Below are 18,369 nucleotides of genomic sequence, written 5' to 3' on the forward strand. Positions count from 1 at the left end.
GCATAATATGTCCTAATTTATATTATTGAATGAAAAAATTTGTGGTTCTTCAGTTATTTGCTGTCCTGTATAATGTGTTAACAAAAATAGCTTCATTATAGTGTGTGTATATATATATATATATATATATATATATATATATATATATATATATATATATATATATATATATATATATATATATTACAAAAGCAATTCTGTCCTTTTTATTGTTTTCCTTTTATTAAGAACATTTTGTTGCACTTTATTTTAAGGTGTCCTTTTTACAGTGTAATTATTCATTTAAGAACATGAAAGTGCTTCACAAAACAACGTCCCTCAGGCCTTTTAGCTCAAAAATGTGCAGATTTGGAGAACTATTAATAGATTTTCATAGGTTTATGTCAGATTTCTATAGAGAGGAATGATATTTATTGAATTTATACCCAAATGTGCCGATGTAATCATTATGAGCGCTGGATACTCTGATGTACTGTGTTTTCAATACACACTGGCAGCCTGAGGGCGCCCTATGCACATTTAGTCCATATATGGAACACATGAAGAAGAGCCATGTCATGTGACATTCCAAGAACTCCCTGACATAAACAGAGGTCACTGTAACATGCAGATAAAGATGTTTTGGAGACAGTAAATGATTGCAACGATATATGATTTATCTGTGTTCTCCGAGCCATGTCAGGTATTTTCATAATGATAGACTATATTTATAATGTAATGCTAATCGATATCATTGTGCAGAATACTATAAAATAATATATGTTCTGTCATATTTCTTTTTCCAAAGCCAAATCAGATCACAGAAGGTTATTTAAAACACTTGACTTGATTCATTTATTGCTATAGTAGAGGAAGAATTTTCTAAACTCGTTAAATCATCTAAATCGACAACATATGTTAGACCCTATACTGACTAAGCTACTGAAAGAGATGCTTCCAGAGGTCATATATCCTCTTTTTAATATCATTAATTCATCTTTGTCATTAAGATACGTACCAAAAACTTTTAAGCTGGCTATGATTAAACCGCTTGTTAAAAAAACACAACTTGATCCTACAGAATTAGTCAATTACAGACCGATCTCGAATATACTTTTTCTGTCAAAGATACTAGAAAAGGCAGTATCCTCACAACTGTTCCTTTTTAGAAAGAAATTATATCTGCGAGGATTTCCAGTCAGGATTTAAACTGTACCATAGTAGAGACCATAGTACCATAGTACAATAGAGAAAGCTCTCATTAGTGTCACAAATGATTTGCTCTTATCATCCGATTGTGGTTGTATTTTGCTATTGTGTTACTCGATCTTAGTGCTTACTGCATTTGATACTATTGACCACAACATTCTTTTAAATAGACTCGAAAATTATGTTGCCATAATTGCATTAGCATGGTTTAAATCATACTTATCTTACCTAAATCAGTTTGTAGCAGTAAAGAAAGAGATGTCTTATCGATCACAAGTTCAGTATGGCGTACCACAAGTCTAGGACCGTTGCTGTTCACTCTATACATGCTACCCTTAGGAGATATCATTAGGAAGCATGGCATTAGTTTTCACTGTTATGCTGATGATACTCAGTTCTATATTTCTTCATGCCCTGACGAAACTTACCAATTCACAAAATTAACGGAATACATAGCTGATATAAAAAACTGGATGACTAGTAATTTTCTACTACTTAATTCTGAAAAAACTGAGATTCTAATTATTGGACAAAAATCTTCCTCACGTAATAACCTAGAATACTGTCTAACACTTGATGGCTGCTCTGTTAAGTCTTCATCGTTGGTTAGGAACCTGGGTGTGCTCTTTGATACCAATCTTTCATTTGAAAGTCACGTGTCTAGTATCTGTAAAACCGCATTTTTCCATCTTAAAAATATATCTAAATTACATCATATTCTCTCAATTACAAATGCGGAACAGTTAGTTCATGCGTTCATGACATCAAGGCTAGATTATTGTAATGCTATTATGGGTGGTTGCCCTGCATGCTTAATAAACAAACTACAGCTGGTCCAAAACGCAGCAGCTCGAGTTCTTACCAGAACCAGGAAGTATGACCATTGTCAACACTGCACTCGCTCCCTATTAAACATCGTATACATTTTAAAATATTGCTGATTACTTACAAAGCACTAAATGGTTTAGCTCCGCAGTAATTGAGCGAGCTCTTAACACATTATAGTCCTTCACGTCGACTACTGCGATCTCAAAATTCCGGCCAGTTGATAATACCTAGAATATAAAATCGACTGCTGGCGGTAGATCCTTTTCCTACCGAGCACCAAAACTTTGGAAAAGTCTTCCTAACATTTTCCAGGAAGCAGACACACTCTGTCAGTTCAAATCTAGACTAAAAACACATCTCTTTGACCTAGCAAACACATACTGTAACACATTATAAACTTCTAGAATTCAATGTTAGGCTGCATAGTTTAGGTCAGCCGGACCGGGAACACTTCCCATAAATCCTGATGTACTCGTTACATCATACGAAGGATGCGGTCTACGTTTATATTAGTCTCTCTGTTTATACCGAGGTTTACCGCAGTCAGCCGGATCCAGTGCGTATCCAGATCTGATGAAGGACCTGCGCCTGGACGTGACGACAACGCAGTCCTGAAGTGTCATAGTCTCTCCCCTGTGAAGGCCTCCTTCCCTTCCCTTTACCTCTGTACAGATAAAACGTTGTCAAAATAATTTCAGTTCACATGGCAACGTGGAAGCGATAAATAATTCTGTATCAGAATTTTTAAGGCCAGACAAGAAATTTGTTGAGGTCAATTTGTAAAGAAAGACTACACGCCTGCGCATATATAATTCTAACGCGCATACCTATAGACTAAACACGTAATACGCATGTGCACGCCGTCAGCATTTTCACAGGTTTGCGTTTTGAAGTCTGTGCAGAGATAAACTTTTTTTCAAAATTATGCAAGGCTTGGAACCTATTTCAAGGTTTGTGTTCTCGAGCCACCAGGCACTGTTGTTGTGCAAATGAGCGGGCCGGAGAGCGTTAAGAGTTTTCTGTTAGAACGGTGTCGTGTTAGCGGCCCCTAAGTTAATAACTAATGATCTTTGCAACGGAAGTGAATCAATCAAAACTAACTTTAGCTGGACAATTTTATTTTTAATCTTGGACAACTTTATTCTAGAGCTGCTGTAAATGCTGCAAACAATCTCTTTTACTTTAATTTCCTATTATCACTGTAAAGCTGCTTTGAAACAATCTTTAAAAGAGCTAAATGAAGGTGACTTATAATTATGCAAATTTTACGTTTCTAAATTTTAAATATTTATTTATTCCATTTAGACTTTCAGCTCCAAAATCAGTGTCAAAATCAATATTATAAAACGGATACTTTCCGATATCTCTAAAAAAAATCTTTTTCCATTCATTTTAATTTTTTCTGAACAAAGTATCACTGTCCCCAATTCTTACTATCCTTTAAAACATTTCCATAGATTTTTCAGTTTACATCTGGTGTCATAGAAATAATCATATTAATAAAAAAGTTACAGAGGAGCACATCTTTTCCAGTCAGATTGAAGATCACAATTTCCCCCCAAATTTTCAAAGATTTTATTTCTGGTTAATTTGTTTAGTTCAGGTTCAAGTTCAGGTTTATCAAGCGTTTTTTCTCTCTAAAAAGAGAAAAAACGGCATTACTATCACACATAAAACTTGGTCAAGGCCATGGATCTTTATTCCAGGATATGTGATAAATGTTTTACCTAGTTTGTGGTTTCATTTTTCAAGATTTCTGGAATAAATCAAAAGCACTCTTACAATACTACAGTGTCCTACTACATCTATTGGCGATTAATAAACCATATAACAGAATTTCATTAATGGTCAAATGGTGACTATAAGACTCCTCAGCTACTCTAAATTGGGTGCATCTTCTTATCACACAGCAAAAGCTGAAGGAAGAGCGTGAGGCCAAGAGAGCACAACTGGACAGCCGACATGACTATGTTCTCAGCATTGTGTCCTCTTGTGTGGGTCTGGAGAAGGCTGAAGTTGAAGACGCGATACTGGAGGGCACACAGGTTAACAATATTCCACATACATACTTCAAGGTTTTGAAGAGCATGTTTTTAACATTTTATAGTCAGGAAATCACAAATTGCTAGCATTTGTTAGTATAGTGATTACTCAAGTTTTATTTTAACAATATTATGTCTGATCTTTCAGATTGAGCGGATGGAGCAGTTCTTTGCTGTTGATGGCCTTTCTCACCTCATTTTATACTACCAAGACACAGAGCCTGTGGATACAGGTTAGTAAAGCCTGCAAATCTCACAATAATGTCTGTGTCATAATTCACCCAAAATTCAAAAAAGTAATATTAAAAATAAATCAACCTATTGGCTCATTGATAAAACTAAACTCAAGTTCTTAAGGCTGCTCACTGGATATTTCACATTAAAAGTGTTGCAAAATATGCTAGAAGCAATGTAATATTGTTTTGCAGAAATGTCGCCACAGGCACATTTTTCCAATGAACCACTGAATGAAAAAAAAAAAAAAAAAGCAGTAATGTTGTTTAATTGTTTGTTTGTTATTGTCAATATTCTCAATGATGATTCTCATTAGACTCTATAACACTGCTCCCAAACCAGACATGCAAAAAGATTTCAGCAATGATCGATTTGTCTTTGTGTCTTTGTTTGGTAGCTGTATCCTCCTCAGTGAGTCGAAGTAAGAAAGCGAAGGTCTTCGTGACTGAAGGCACAGATGTGGCCCTCACGGGCAGTTGTGTATTTTTCACCCGGGCAAACACCTCCAAGCCTATCACATCAGAGAATATCCACAGGGTAAAGAGAACAAGAGAAAATGTCTGAAAAGCAGCCCCTAAGGTTTTCCCAGAAAAATCTCACCATCTGTTAACCATGTCAAAAGCATGGTCTTTTTTTCTCTCTCTACACATAGTTCTTGCTTAAGACATTAGTATTATTTAGTACATTCCATTTGGGTAGACAGTGGATTCTTATGACTTTTTTTTAAAGCATTAGAGGCACAAAAGTTGTTGTTTTTTTAACCAGAAATATTAATGATAGACTATCATCTAACATACATTAAACTAGCATGAAAAGTAGCTAGTTTAAAAACATCAGATACCGGAACCACATGGAGATTTTTAAATAATCCCGACTGTATTCAACAATTACCAATTTATTGTCATACAGCTGAAATTACAAAATCATGTTGTAAACATGCCTTGAAGTTTGGCTTGCATGACAAACCTCATATAAAATGAATTATATAATATTTAACTGAACTTCTGACATTGACAACATTTTATTAAGGTTAATAAAACCTATTTTTATTAAAAAATTACCTGTGTGTAATGTTTTGCTTCAGTTAGAGCCTTATATGTCATCAAAACAACCACAACACAAGTCTCTTGTGTATGTGTTCATCCTTTTGCTTCTGTTTGCTCTTATAGGATGTGAACTTCAACATGTTGGACACCACCGGTGTTGGTCTGCTGAAGAGCGTGGAGCAGCTGCTGTCAGAGATCTTCATCCCCACTCTGAGGAAGATGAACCACGGCTGGGGAGAGCTAGCAAGCCCGCAGGCTCAGGCTGTCAAACAAGACTTCATTAGCTCCCTGGACAGCTTTGTCTCTGTGTTAGCTGGGGCACAAGAGAGCCTCCAGGAAAAGGTCTCACAAATACAAAAGGACAAAGAGAGAGGCATAATTTTACAATAACATAAACACACTCACGGATTGTACACACTCCATTCTATTTTATATTGATCCATGGACTCTCAGAAATTAATTGGATGGTGGATTTGGTCAGGCAGATGACATATTGGAAATGCCCAAATTGAAGCTATTTTTAAACTCTTTTAAGCTTTCAGCCATCAAGATCCTTTTTCCGGATTTATAAGATCGTGGAATGTGGTGGAGAGGGGGGTAGATCATTTCAAAACATACTTTTAAAATGATCTACCCCCCTCTCCACCACAGTAACTAAATAAAGTCACAGTAGTCTCATTTGTGCACACATGAGACTACTGTGACTTTATTTAGTTACTGCAATCTTTCGTCTTGGTGAACGTGATTTCACCAATAGCATGTTCCTGGATCAACATCTTTGTTGATCTTGGAACAACATTCTAATCAACCAATCAAATTTGAGGGACAAGTTTACAGTTTGTCAAGTTTATGCTAAGGCTTCCACGTTAGTGTTATTCACCTATCATTTCCCTCTGATTTTAGGGATAGATTATGGGTAATGTTAGGTCTGGGGGTAGTGATAAGGTTAAAGGCCCATTCACACCAAGGACGATAACAATAAAGATAACAATAAAGATATAGCAGAGTTCACACCACAACTATAACGAGAATGGCACAGAGGACTGATATCATTGGAATCACTTTCAGAACGATTTTATCCAACTAATGAATGATAAAATCATTTTTTGGCAAAAAATGGCAGATGATGCCATGATGGCAGAGCTGAATATTCAGCAGCCATTACTCTAGTCTTCAGTGTCATCAGAAATCATTCAAATATTCATTTAACATCTAATGTCCTGAAACATCTCCAGCCCAAAGTAACATCTGTGAAAACTGTTTAATATTCTAGGTAAACCTCCAAGAATGTGAAACATTTGACTTGAAGACGTTGAAAGGTCCTTCAGATTACACAGCTGTGGCCAATAGCACAGAGGCTCTGGAGAAGATTGAAGCCTGCATGAAAACCTGGATCAAACAGATCGAAAAGGTTTTAAATGCATTTTAGTTTGTTGTATAGCATTTATTATATGCATTGGTTTTCTTGAAATTATGAAAGTTAGATCTTCTTCAAAGTTTTAACTCCTTTGTGATGTCTTTAATATGTTGTATTCACTTTTCAATCACACTGTCTACACGTCTGAAGGTCCTTGCAGAGAGTGACCAGCTAAGGAAAGAGGCAGATGACCTGGGCCCCCGTGCAGAGCTTGACCACTGGAAGAAACGCATGTCCCGTTTTAACTACCTGCTGGACCAGCTGAAGAGCCCCGAGGTCAAAGCTGTGCTGGGGGTTCTAATTATAGCCAAGTCCAAACTCATTAAGGTTAGTTGATGGTTTATATTATCAGTTGAAGTTTACCTTTTTACCTAACTTTTTTTTAGGTCTAATTTTCACCCCTTAATTCTTTGTCTCTCCAGGTTTGGCGAGAACTAGACATCAGGATCACTGATGCAGCAAATGAGGCCAAAGACAATGTGAAGTACCTGTACAGCCTTGAGAAGTTCTGTGACCCGCTGTACAACAGCAACCCTGTAAGGCTTGTTCTGCTACGGTTACTAAATTTGTAAACATGCTTTCTAAACATGAAAACTGAAGACAATTTCAAAATACCTTGCTAACAACAACAAAAAAATCCACCAGAAAAATTCATTAAACCCAAAATTACTTCTGCAGTCAGTAAAGCTAGCAGTACATCCTGCACATCAACAAGCAAAAATGATCAACTATTAAAAAATGTGTTTGTTTTATTTATTCTTTTTTTATGAGTGTTTTATTTTAGGCAAACTGAACAAAACAGGTTTAAACATGAAACCATCATTTTCGATTAGACCAATATAAAAATGCACTTTCAAATAAATGACACGGTTAAAAAAATGGGCCAACTAAGGTTGTATTTATGCGTGTTATATACATTTATTCATTTAGCAGACGCTTTTATCCAAAGTGACTTACAAATGAGAACAATAGAAGCAGTTAAAACAAACAGTAGGACAACAATATGCAAGTGCTATGACCCTTCTCAGTTTAATCTAACGCAGTACGTTAATATATTTTTATTTTTTAAATAATAGAATAGAATAGAATAGAATAGAATAGAATAGAATAGAATAGAATAGAATAGAATAGAAAGTGTTAGTATTATTGGATCAAGTGCTGTCAAAAAAGATGCATCTTCAGCAGTTTCTTGAAAGTGGCTGCGGACTCAGCAGCTCTGGTTGAGTTAGGCAGATCATTCCACAAGCAGGGAACAGTCACGGTAAAGGTCCGAGAAAGAGATTTTGTGCCTCTTTTAGATGGCACCACAAGACGTCGTTCGCTTGCAAGAGCGCAAGTTTCTGGATGGCACATAAGTCTGAAGTAATGAGTTTAAGTAAAAGGGACCAGAGCCAATGGTTGTTCTGTAGGCAAACGTCAGTGACTTGAATTTGATGCGAGCGGCAACTGGCAACCAGTGCAATTTTGTGAGGAGAGGAGTGACGTGCTCTCTTCGGCTCTTTAAAGACCACTCTGGCAGCAGCATTCTGGATCAGTTGCAGAGGTTTGACAGTGCAAGCTGGAAGACCAGCCAGGAGAGCATTACAATAGTCCAGTCTGGATAGAACAAGCGCTTGGACAAGGAGTTGTGTAGCATGCTCTGATAGGAAGGGCCTGATCCTCCTAATGTTGTAAAAGGCATATCTACATGACCGGGCAGTTCTAGCAATGTGGTCTGTGAAGTTCAATTGATCATCAATTACAACTCCAAGGTTCCTGGATGACCTTGGAGTTATGGATGACAAGCCTAGCTGAATGGAGCAGTTGTGGTGTAGTGGGCCGGGACCACAAGTATCTCGGTCTTCGCAAGGTTTAGTTGAAGGTGGTGTTCCTTCCTCCAGCCAGAAATGTCTGTCAGGCAGGCTGAGATACAATCAGCTACCGTCGGGTAGTCAGGCTGGAATGAGAGGTAGAGCTGTGTGTCATCAGCGTAGCAGTGATAGGAAAAACCATGTTTCTGAATCACAGATCCTAGTGATGTCATGTAGATGGAGAAGAGAAGTGGTCCAAGCACTGAGCCCTGAGGCACTCCAGTAGCTAGATGTTGGGTCTTAGACACCACACCACACCCCTCCATGACACCCTAAAGGACCTATCTGAGAGGTAAGACTTGAACCATTGGAGTGCGGTTCCCGAGATGCCCTTCATCTTTAGGATTGACAGGAGGATCTGGTGGTTAACTGTGTCAAAGGCAGCAGACAGATCCAGCAGGATGAGAACTGAGGATTTGAAAGCTGCTCTTGCCAGTCTCAGAGCTTCAATTACTGAGAGCAGGGCAGTCTCAGTTGAGTGTCCTCTTTTGAAACCAGACTGATTGCTGTCCAAGAGGTTGTTCTGTGTAAGGAAGGAAGAGATCTGGTTGAAAACAACCAGTCAAGTCAAGTGTTTTCGCGACGAATGGAAGATGAGATACTGGTCTGTAATTTGCCAGATGTGCTGGATTTAGAGTGGGTTTCTTAAGCAGTGGGGTTACCTGAGCCTGCTTAAACGCTGTGGGAAACCAGTGTGAAGAGAGGTGTTTATGATGTGTGTGAGTGCGGGTACAACTGATAATGAAATGGCTTGAAGTAAGTTAGTGGGAATAGGATCAAGCGGACAGGTGGTAGGGCGATTGGAAAGAAGGAGTTGGGAGACTTCTGCCTCTGAAAGTAGAGAGAAGGAGGGTAGAATGTGTGTGTTAGCTGGTGAAATGTGTGTGTCAGTTTGTGGATTGGTAAATTGGCCACTGATGGTGGTTTTATTTATGAAGAATGTGGCAAAATCTTCAGCTGTTAGGGTTGATGAAGGAGGAGGAGGGTTGAGAAGAGAGGAGAAGGTTTTGAAAAGCATGTGAGAGTCAGAAGAATTGTTAATTTTGTTGTGATAGTAAGTCATTTTAGCAGTAGAGATATTAGCAGAGAAGGAAGAGAGGAGGGATTGATAAAGACCAAGGTCAGTAGGATCTTTCGATTTATGCCACTTCCTCTCTGCACCCCTGAGTTCAGAATGATGTTCACAGAGAACATCAGATAACCAGGGGGCAGAGGGTGTGGCGCGGGCTGTCCTGGAGGAAAGGGGGCAGAAGTTGTCCAAGCAGGATGTTAAAGTGGAGAAAAGAGTATCAGTTGCACTGTTAGTATCTAGTGTTGAGAGCTGATCAGGTGAAGGAAGTATGGATGAGACCAAAGAGTATAGGCGAGAGGGTGAGAGTGAGCGTAGGTTTCGCTGAAAGGTGACCTCGGAGGAGTGTGTGTTATGTTCTGAGGCAGGTTGAGGTTGAGAGTGAGGAGAAAGTGATCTGAGGTGTGCAGCGGAGTGACCAGCGTATGGTCAGTAGCGCGTGTAAATAAGGTCCAATTTGTTACCTGATTTGTGAGTAGCCACAGTAGATACTCGTTTGAGGTCGAATGAGGCAAGCAGAGTGTGGAAATCAGCAGCCTGAGGTTTTTCTAGGTGGATGTTGAAGTCTCCAAGAACTATGAGAGGAGTACCATCCTCAGGGAAGGTGACCTGGGGGACGATGTACAACTAAAAAATGGATTTTAATAGGGCGAGTGATGGTAATTGAATGTTATTCAAATGAGCTGTTATTACACAGAGGTGGTAAAGGATCAAATTTCCAATTGTTTGAGATGAGCAGACCAGTACCTCCACCCCTACCAGTCAGGCTAGGGGTGTGTGAGAAAGTGAAGTTAGTGGAGAGGGTAGCCGGTGTAGCAGTGTCCTTTGGTGTGATCCAGGTCTCAGTCAGGGCCAGTAGGCTGAGACCTGAATGACTAGAAATAGATGTAATGAAATCAGCTTTGTTTACAGTAGACTGGCAATTCCATAGACCCATAGTATAGTACTAGAAGACACCGGGAAGGTACACAGGTTGTTAGGATTGCACTGCTTCCAACGTGTGAAATTTGATTTACGTATGTTAGTAGTAATAATAGGGATTTAAAAACACAGTGTAAGTGAACTCACAAACAGAAAGATAAAATGAGAAGTTGTGTAGAAGAGAAAGGAAACAACAAGAGAAATAAATAAACAACAAGAAATTAATACTCAAGTGCCTTGTTGTCCTTGCTCGGTGGACCATGAGGGCTGCCGCGACCGCTGCCGCGGTGCACTAACCTATTTTATACACGCCTAATACCTCGTTATTGAATACAGCAGGCCACGCCCTACTATTTAGCCAAGCGAAACTCAAAAGTCATGACACACAAACAAATGCCATGTGGGCGCGCATTTTACCAGAGTAAAACACAGTAAATAAAACAAAGTTTCCTAGCAACAAAGAACCGCGCTAAAATCTACTGGGAAAACTAAACACTCACAGACTGATGTTCTCTCCTGTTGTTCGACTGCTTCTTCAGTATACTGTACAGTATACAGTATACTGTTATACAGTAACTAGTTTATAAAGAGTTTATAATAAAGAGTTTATTACACCTTGTGATATTAGCTGTGTTCTTGGTGCATCTTTATGTAGGTGTCCATGGTAGAAGCTATTCCTGGGCTCATAAATGCGATCCGTATGATCCATAGCATCTCTCGTTACTACAACACCTCAGAGAAGATCACCTCCCTTTTTGTCAAGGTAAGAGTGAGCTGACACCCAAGTTAATTTAATTTCAAAGACATAATACTTTAAACTGGAAATATTATCTTTCTCCTTAGGTTACAAATCAAATGATCACCGCCTGTAAGGCCTATATCACAAATAATGGCTCAGCAACCATATGGGATCAGCCACAGGAAGTGGTATCTGAGAAACTCAAAGCTGCCATTCGCTTGAATCAGGTACAATGTGACATTTAGCTGGATGATGTGCTTATATAAACTGATCAAGGTCCAGATACCACAGCATTTTTAAAAAGCTACATGTGTCACATTTCCTTAGCCTTTAATGTAAGTAAAAAGATGACAAAAAAAAAAAAAAAAAACCTAAACAAAACAAACCAGCTCCAGTGGAACTAGGAGCTCATCTGCTAAACAAGCCTGCCTTTGAGCACGACACTTAATCTTCATCCACAGCTTTCTTCTTCTACATCTGTCTATCCCATTTTACCAAGAGACAGATTTTGCTAAGCTTTAAAGCTCTGATGTTCATCCATTGTAGGGAAAGATAAACACAAGAACACATAGCCAGAAGACTTAAACATTATCTTCTGGTTGCAAAGACAAGGCTTAAGCCTAGTACCAGACTAACATGTACTGTATGTGTGAGCTGTTTTAACTGAAAGCAACTTGCAGTGACATATCTTAAAATCAGAGGCGAACCAACAGTTTGTGGTCGCCCCAGGCAAAATTAATCAGTGAGGCCTTTTTTATATATATGTATTGTATGTATGTTTTATATATAATATGTACTTTTTTTTTTGTTAATATATCTTCATTACCTAGAGATATTATTATAAAAAATTCAAAAAGTAGTCAAAAAACTACTGACTAAACCATTGACTAAAGATTTTTCTGGTCGACTAATCGCACGTTTATATTAATTTCTGCTTAAATACTGGGTACATGGAGGAATATAGCCTATTCTGCACTCAAGCGCATGCATAAATCTTGCCGCAAAAGCAGGCTAATGATTATAAATATGTCTTAAAAAATAACGAGACATTTTAATTGTTTATTAATAAACTAGTGTTTTCGAAATCAGCCGCTGCAAACATATCTCCATACATCTCCGCTGTAAAGTAGATGCGCCTTTAGAAAGAAATGCATCTTTCATACGGATAACATAATCAGATGATATTTGCTTTCGATTAGATTTTTTTGGATATAAAGTGGACATGCTTTATATAGGTATATTTCTCATGTATGTGAGGCTAGTATAGCCTACGCAGTGTTTGAGACGCGCTCCAATTCACGGAGACCACGAAAGCGCGCCCTGTGATTGTTTTATTTTATCTTACGAAAGCACAACGTTTTCTTGTTATTGTGAGTTTACACAAATAAAAGTAATTGCAAAAAAAAATGAAAGTAATCGCGTCGGCGCCTCCATGTCGTGCAGTGCGCGCTCCACACTCCGCACAAACACTTGGATATGCACCTAATAATAGCGAACATTTATCGAGGTTAAAGTTAGAGCGCGCAGCCATGCCAGACGGATAAGTCCTCTTCATGTTTAACAAATCAAATCATGCATTTTCTACCTACCGCGAGTAAGCGCTGCGCCAGTGTCAAAAAGGCGGCTGAAGCGAGGCGGTAAAAGCATAACCAGCGTAATGAAAGAGGGGCCGCACTAAGGGGGATGCAGAGATGTTGCTGCGTCTTTATATTAACATTCCTGATTGTTTGAATGATCAGCCCTTGGGGGCCCCCTTAAAATGCGGGGCCCCAGGCAATTGCCTGGCTTGCCTGCCCTATTAGAACGCCTCTGCTTAAAATATGTCACTGCCATTGTTTTGTCTCAAGATGCACACCAATTATGTTTTTGTTCCAAGGCACGTTTATAAAATCTACTTAAATGTCCTAAATGAACTAAGGTTTAATGCTGGCTTAATCTAAGCCCTGTTTGTGAAACCAGGCCTATATGTGCTAATATGATAGTGTGATGTTATGTATAGCTATTTTAGCTTTCAACTTCAATGTCATGACCTCTGTGACTTTATTTGCAAAGTTACCAGAAATGGACATGATAGACATTATACCTAGAGAAATAGTCCTACCTCAAAATGGATGATTTCAACTTCTAGATTTAAACATCTTAATAAACTTTATTTAAAATTTTTCTACTAAAAAAGTAATTTAACAAATGCAAGCTTCACATTAAAGTGGCTTGCTTCATTTGCTTTTTTGTTCATCTGCTGAAACCTGCCTTTGAACACAACACATGGGGCCCTATTTTAACAATTGAAACGCACCACGCAAGTGCACTTAGGGCGTGTCTGAATCCACTTTTGCTAGTTTAACGATAGGAAAAATTTTCGGTGCACCCGGCGCATGGTCTAAAATGGTTGTCACTATTCTCTTAATAAGTAATGGGTGTGTTTTGAGCGTAACGTGCAATAAGCCAATCAGAGTTTCATCTCCCATTCCCTTTAAAAGCCAGTTGCGCTCGTGACATGGCAGATTGCTATTTACATGGCGGAATTTGCAAGCGGAAAGACTGAACGATTCTCTAACGAGGTAACGGATCAGGTCGTGCGCAAGGTTAAAGTGTGCAAGCATACCATCTTCGGGACAAGCCGGATTCCACCATATCTTTGTAACATTAAGTCCACTGGAGGCAAGTTTGCAGAACCCAAGTACAGTTTAATTACACTCAAAACAAGATCAAACACAAAACAATGACTTGGCGTGGCAAACATGGCTTCAAAAACAAGAACATGGATGTGGTGCTTACCAACCATGGTTACACATAATAATACTTGACAAAGACACAGGGCAAACATGAGGGCTTAAATACACGCAAGACTAATGACTGAATAAGACACACCTGTGCACAATGAACCAGAACATGACACATAAGACAAGGGAACCACTAGACATGATGGCAAGGGAATCACATGACAAGACTGTGACTTGACTGTGACAAGAAACATGAAACAATAACCAAAACTAGACATTACAATATTTATGTACACAATAATAATATTTTACATTGTAATCATTTACAACTGATGCGTGTCCCTGTGTGTGTAATAAGCAGTGTACGCGTGTTGTGTACCCGTCTATAGGCGCATATTACTAATGTGCCCTTTAAATAACAAAAAAAAATACTACGCAATTGACGTTAGACCAGGTTTTTGTTGGTCAATGTCGCAGTCTATTGCAGTTGCCTCAAAATAGCAACGCGCCAACAATGCGGCTGAACACACCTCGTTTTCAGACCAGCACGCCCATGGGCACACAAATGGGTGCAAATGCATTTGCTATTTAAACAATGTGGCGCAGGACCTGAAAATGATAACTGCGTCGGGCTGAAACTAGCAAAAAAACACAAGAAAAGTGTTTCACAACTGTGTAGTGTGTACACACAAACACAAGAAAAGCCTCAGACATGAGCTTGGGATGTCGACTCAAGGGCTTGTGAGCCTGGCGTAACATGAACATCCAAACATAAAATGTGATTAATCTGTGCGGAGAGGACCAGCCTGCCGCATCACATACTTGTTGTAAGGGGGCACCTCTTGCCAAACCCCTGGAGGATGGAACCCCCCTGGTGGAATGAGCCCTAACTCCTAGTGGCAAAACTTGACCTCCTGCCTCATAGGCTAGAGCAATAGCTTCCGACACCAAGTATGACATTGTTTGCTTTGTGGCGGCCATCCCCGCCCCAAAACCATCTTCAGAGTCAGAAGTACTAAGTGTAAGGCACTAACTTTGTTAGTGTTAGTGTAAGGCACTAACTTTAGTGGTTTAAAAAGGGGTCTCAACTAGCCCCTCAAGGACTATGGCAAAGTCCCTGAAGGGATCTTTGCTCTAACAGGAGGCCTCAGCCACATCACTTCACAGATGAGGCGGGTGATCAGCGGGTGCTTCCCAACCGGAGCCCCATCAATCCGGGAATGGCAAGCCGATATAGCGGCCACAGATACATTGAGAGTAGCGGGGCATGCTGATAACTTTTCCTGCAGAAACTCCAGCACTGAAACAATCTGGCAGTGCAATGGTCTGCACGCAGAGTATACCACCTTTCAAAGACACCCCATTTAACGTGATAGATCCTTCTTATGGAGGGAGCCCTAGTATTTAGAATAGTCTGTACAACATCAGCTAGAAGACCAACATCCCTCAGTTGGTCCCCCTCAGGTACCAAATGTGAAGGTTCCAAAGCTCGGGCTGGGGATGAAATATTGTCCCCTGTGCTGAGAAAAAAAGGTCCCTCCTGTTTGGAATCGCAGAAGGTGAGCCGTGGAGGAGGGATATTATCTCTGAGGACCAAATGCTGGTCGGCCAACAAGGAGCCATGAATACGAGGCAAGATTTGTTGTTGATTTGTTAGTTTATTAAGATTAAAATCTAGACGTCGAAATCATCTAGAGCTGAATCCATGCATGTTGTGTATACTGTATGTGTGGGGTGACAAGACTTGGCCGAATGGAAGAACCCGTTATTGATCCCCAAAAGCAAACCTCAGGAACTTCCTGTGTTGTGGCAGAATTTCTATATTAAAATATGCGTCCTTGAGGTCGATTGTGACAAACCAATGTTTGTGTTGAGTTTGAGACACAATTATTTTTTTAACTATAAACATTTTGAATGTTCCAAGAGAATTGTTCAGGGATGGAATAGTGGTGTCGTGAGGGTGTCGGGAAGGAGCTACTTAACATTTCTTTACATGCCCTGTCCCGGGAGGCTTTTCTCTCTTTTTCAGCAGGTCAGCCTGGTATGCCTGCCATGATGTGCAGAACACCAGCATGACCCGCTAACTGAAACGCCTTCCCTACCAGCATGAATGTTGTTCTGAACGGCTTGGTGAGGAGTGCTGACTTTTTAAGTGACGATGAGCTTCCAGGAGAGATAGCCCATAAGCATTTCTTCCAACTGGGACATCATCATATAACCACATGCTCAAAGACGCGTGAAGAATGAGGTTTCCCCCATGAACGAGTTTACTCTCATGAAGGTCCTTGAAGAAGGGGAGAGACCGTCGCTGAGGCCCCTCCCCCTGACCACAGGACAGAAATCTTCTCTAACTTAGAGTACTTGCTCTTTCTCTTGTGGCCAGTCTAGCTGTAATCTGGCCACTGCATGAGTGCCAACCTCGAGTAACTCCTCATGTGTTTTGTCATCACAGGAAGAGCGCTCGGATGGCTATTTTGCCATTTAATACCTCAGCCAAACTGACTCGCGATGAAGCACTTTAACAGAGAACAACTCACAGTGCTCACACTCGCCATGCTCAAACACTCAAAGCAGAGCTCATACTTATCATAATCAGAGATGGGCCGTGAACACAGAGGCACGCATCTCCTGATTGTTCGCAACATGTTTTCCCATAGCGCTAACTCAGCGCAACATTGAGAGTAGCTTTTGAAAGAGAACACAAATAAGTTACTCAAAAGTAGTGATTCATTTTCTTTTGGGATGGGTAATGGAAAGGTATATTAAAGGTATGATATATGATATATTGAATTTATTGATTGTTGTTTTAGAAAAAAGGTGTCTACATGAATAAAATATAAACACAAATATTTGTGTTCAATATTTCAGGAATACCAGAAGTATTTCCAAAAAACCAAGCAGAAGCTAGAGGAGAATCCATTGGAGCGCCAGTTTGACTTTAGCGAGATGTACATCTTTGGCAAGTTTGACACGTTTCAGCGACGGATGAACAAAATCCTAAACATGTTTAACACCATTACCACCTACAATGCCCTGCAGGACTCCAAAATTGAGGGACTGGAAACCATGGCAACCAGATTTCAGGTATCATGACTATGACGTAGTAATCAGTATTTTCTATTTTTAGGTTTGCAATGAAGACAAAAGAACATACCTAGAAATTATTGTAATTACTGAATTAAGGATAGGTTGTCTTCTTTAATGGCATATAAATGTTGAATTTGGATGAGGCATTTGTCAGTGAACTAAACGAACTTTATAACCTGAGATTTAATTAAAGGTAGTCAAACACCTCATTCTGTGCAGCCACTGTAAGATATTCTCAAGAACTATATTATACACAATAGGGGGTATAATTAGACTTTATTAAGATGATTGTAATGTGCTGTTCATAATGGTGATGTGTAAGTATCCTAGGGTGAATATTGTTAAAGTGAGACACTTTTGAATATTTTGCAATTTGCCATTGCTGTAGTTCTCCAATTATTAATATGAACTTAATCCAGATTTCCAGTATGGGAAGATTATACACATAAGGATAAATAACTGCTTTTCATGTATATAAAAAAATAATAATAAAAAAATAAAAATCATCAATTGTGATCAAATTTGATTCAATATATAAGCATTTTCTTTTACTGTAATTAGCATTGTTAACATAAGTGGTATTTGTTCTCTCTGCTGCCTCTTGTGGACAGACTGCAGATATGCAGACAAAATGGGAGGTAACTGTAATGGAATAACTTATTTTTAATATAGTGCATGTCTCATTATGAAGTGTTAACCAGTGTGGGTTGGGAACTAAAGCCATAACTTGAACTTAAAAGTAGAAACTGCCCTTTCACAATGATCTGACATCAGTATTGTGGTTATTTTTTTATAATGATGAATTCTGTGATTTTGGCTGGCAGGCTGGTCTTGGATTTGCATGAAAGGGCAAATGTTACCTGTAGCTTTAACCTAGTATTGTCATACTGTGAGTCCATTAACATTCATTGCATCTCTTTATTCCAGTCACAAGTTTATTTATTCACTCTCATTTTTTTGTGTCCATGGAAACAAAGTTCAGACCCAGAGGGCTCCATGCTCCTGGAGGAGAACTGAATAATTGAACAAAAGCTGATAGAGATCTATTGCTAACTCCTGTTCTTTGTGAAAGTTGACAGTCGGAGTCAATTAATATTTTACAACAAGCTGCTCCTCTGGGCATTTAAGGTGTTCTTGTACACACAGCTGAATGTTGTTGTAGCAAACGGCTGAATATTTATCTTTCCAACTGGGAATGCTTTTGGTAAAGATCTGCTCATGGATG

The 18,369-nt window shown here is 39.2% G+C and overlaps 1 protein-coding gene across 2 annotated transcripts in view; it reads left to right on the forward strand.

Annotated features, from left to right (window-relative positions):
* Positions 1–18,369, forward strand: part of dnah5 (dynein, axonemal, heavy chain 5) — a 167,262-nt gene that overhangs the window by 12,750 nt on the left and 136,143 nt on the right. The window contains exons 2-12 of one of the 2 annotated variants that reach the window (XM_079895299.1): positions 3,927–4,061; positions 4,207–4,291; positions 4,690–4,829; positions 5,462–5,680; positions 6,612–6,749; positions 6,906–7,082; positions 7,178–7,291; positions 11,251–11,358; positions 11,439–11,561; positions 16,926–17,141; positions 17,756–17,782. In XM_079895299.1, coding sequence (XP_079751425.1) covers positions 3,927–4,061; positions 4,207–4,291; positions 4,690–4,829; positions 5,462–5,680; positions 6,612–6,749; positions 6,906–7,082; positions 7,178–7,291; positions 11,251–11,358; positions 11,439–11,561; positions 16,926–17,141; positions 17,756–17,782 — 1,482 coding nt within the window. The remainder of the gene's footprint in view (positions 1–3,926; positions 4,062–4,206; positions 4,292–4,689; positions 4,830–5,461; positions 5,681–6,611; positions 6,750–6,905; positions 7,083–7,177; positions 7,292–11,250; positions 11,359–11,438; positions 11,562–16,925; positions 17,142–17,755; positions 17,783–18,369) is intronic. The other variant, XM_079895300.1, reaches the window with a different exon arrangement.

The sequence above is a fragment of the Squalius cephalus genome, assembly GCF_949319135.1.
Source record: "Squalius cephalus genome assembly, chromosome: 15".
Taxonomy (NCBI): domain Eukaryota; kingdom Metazoa; phylum Chordata; class Actinopteri; order Cypriniformes; family Leuciscidae; genus Squalius; species Squalius cephalus.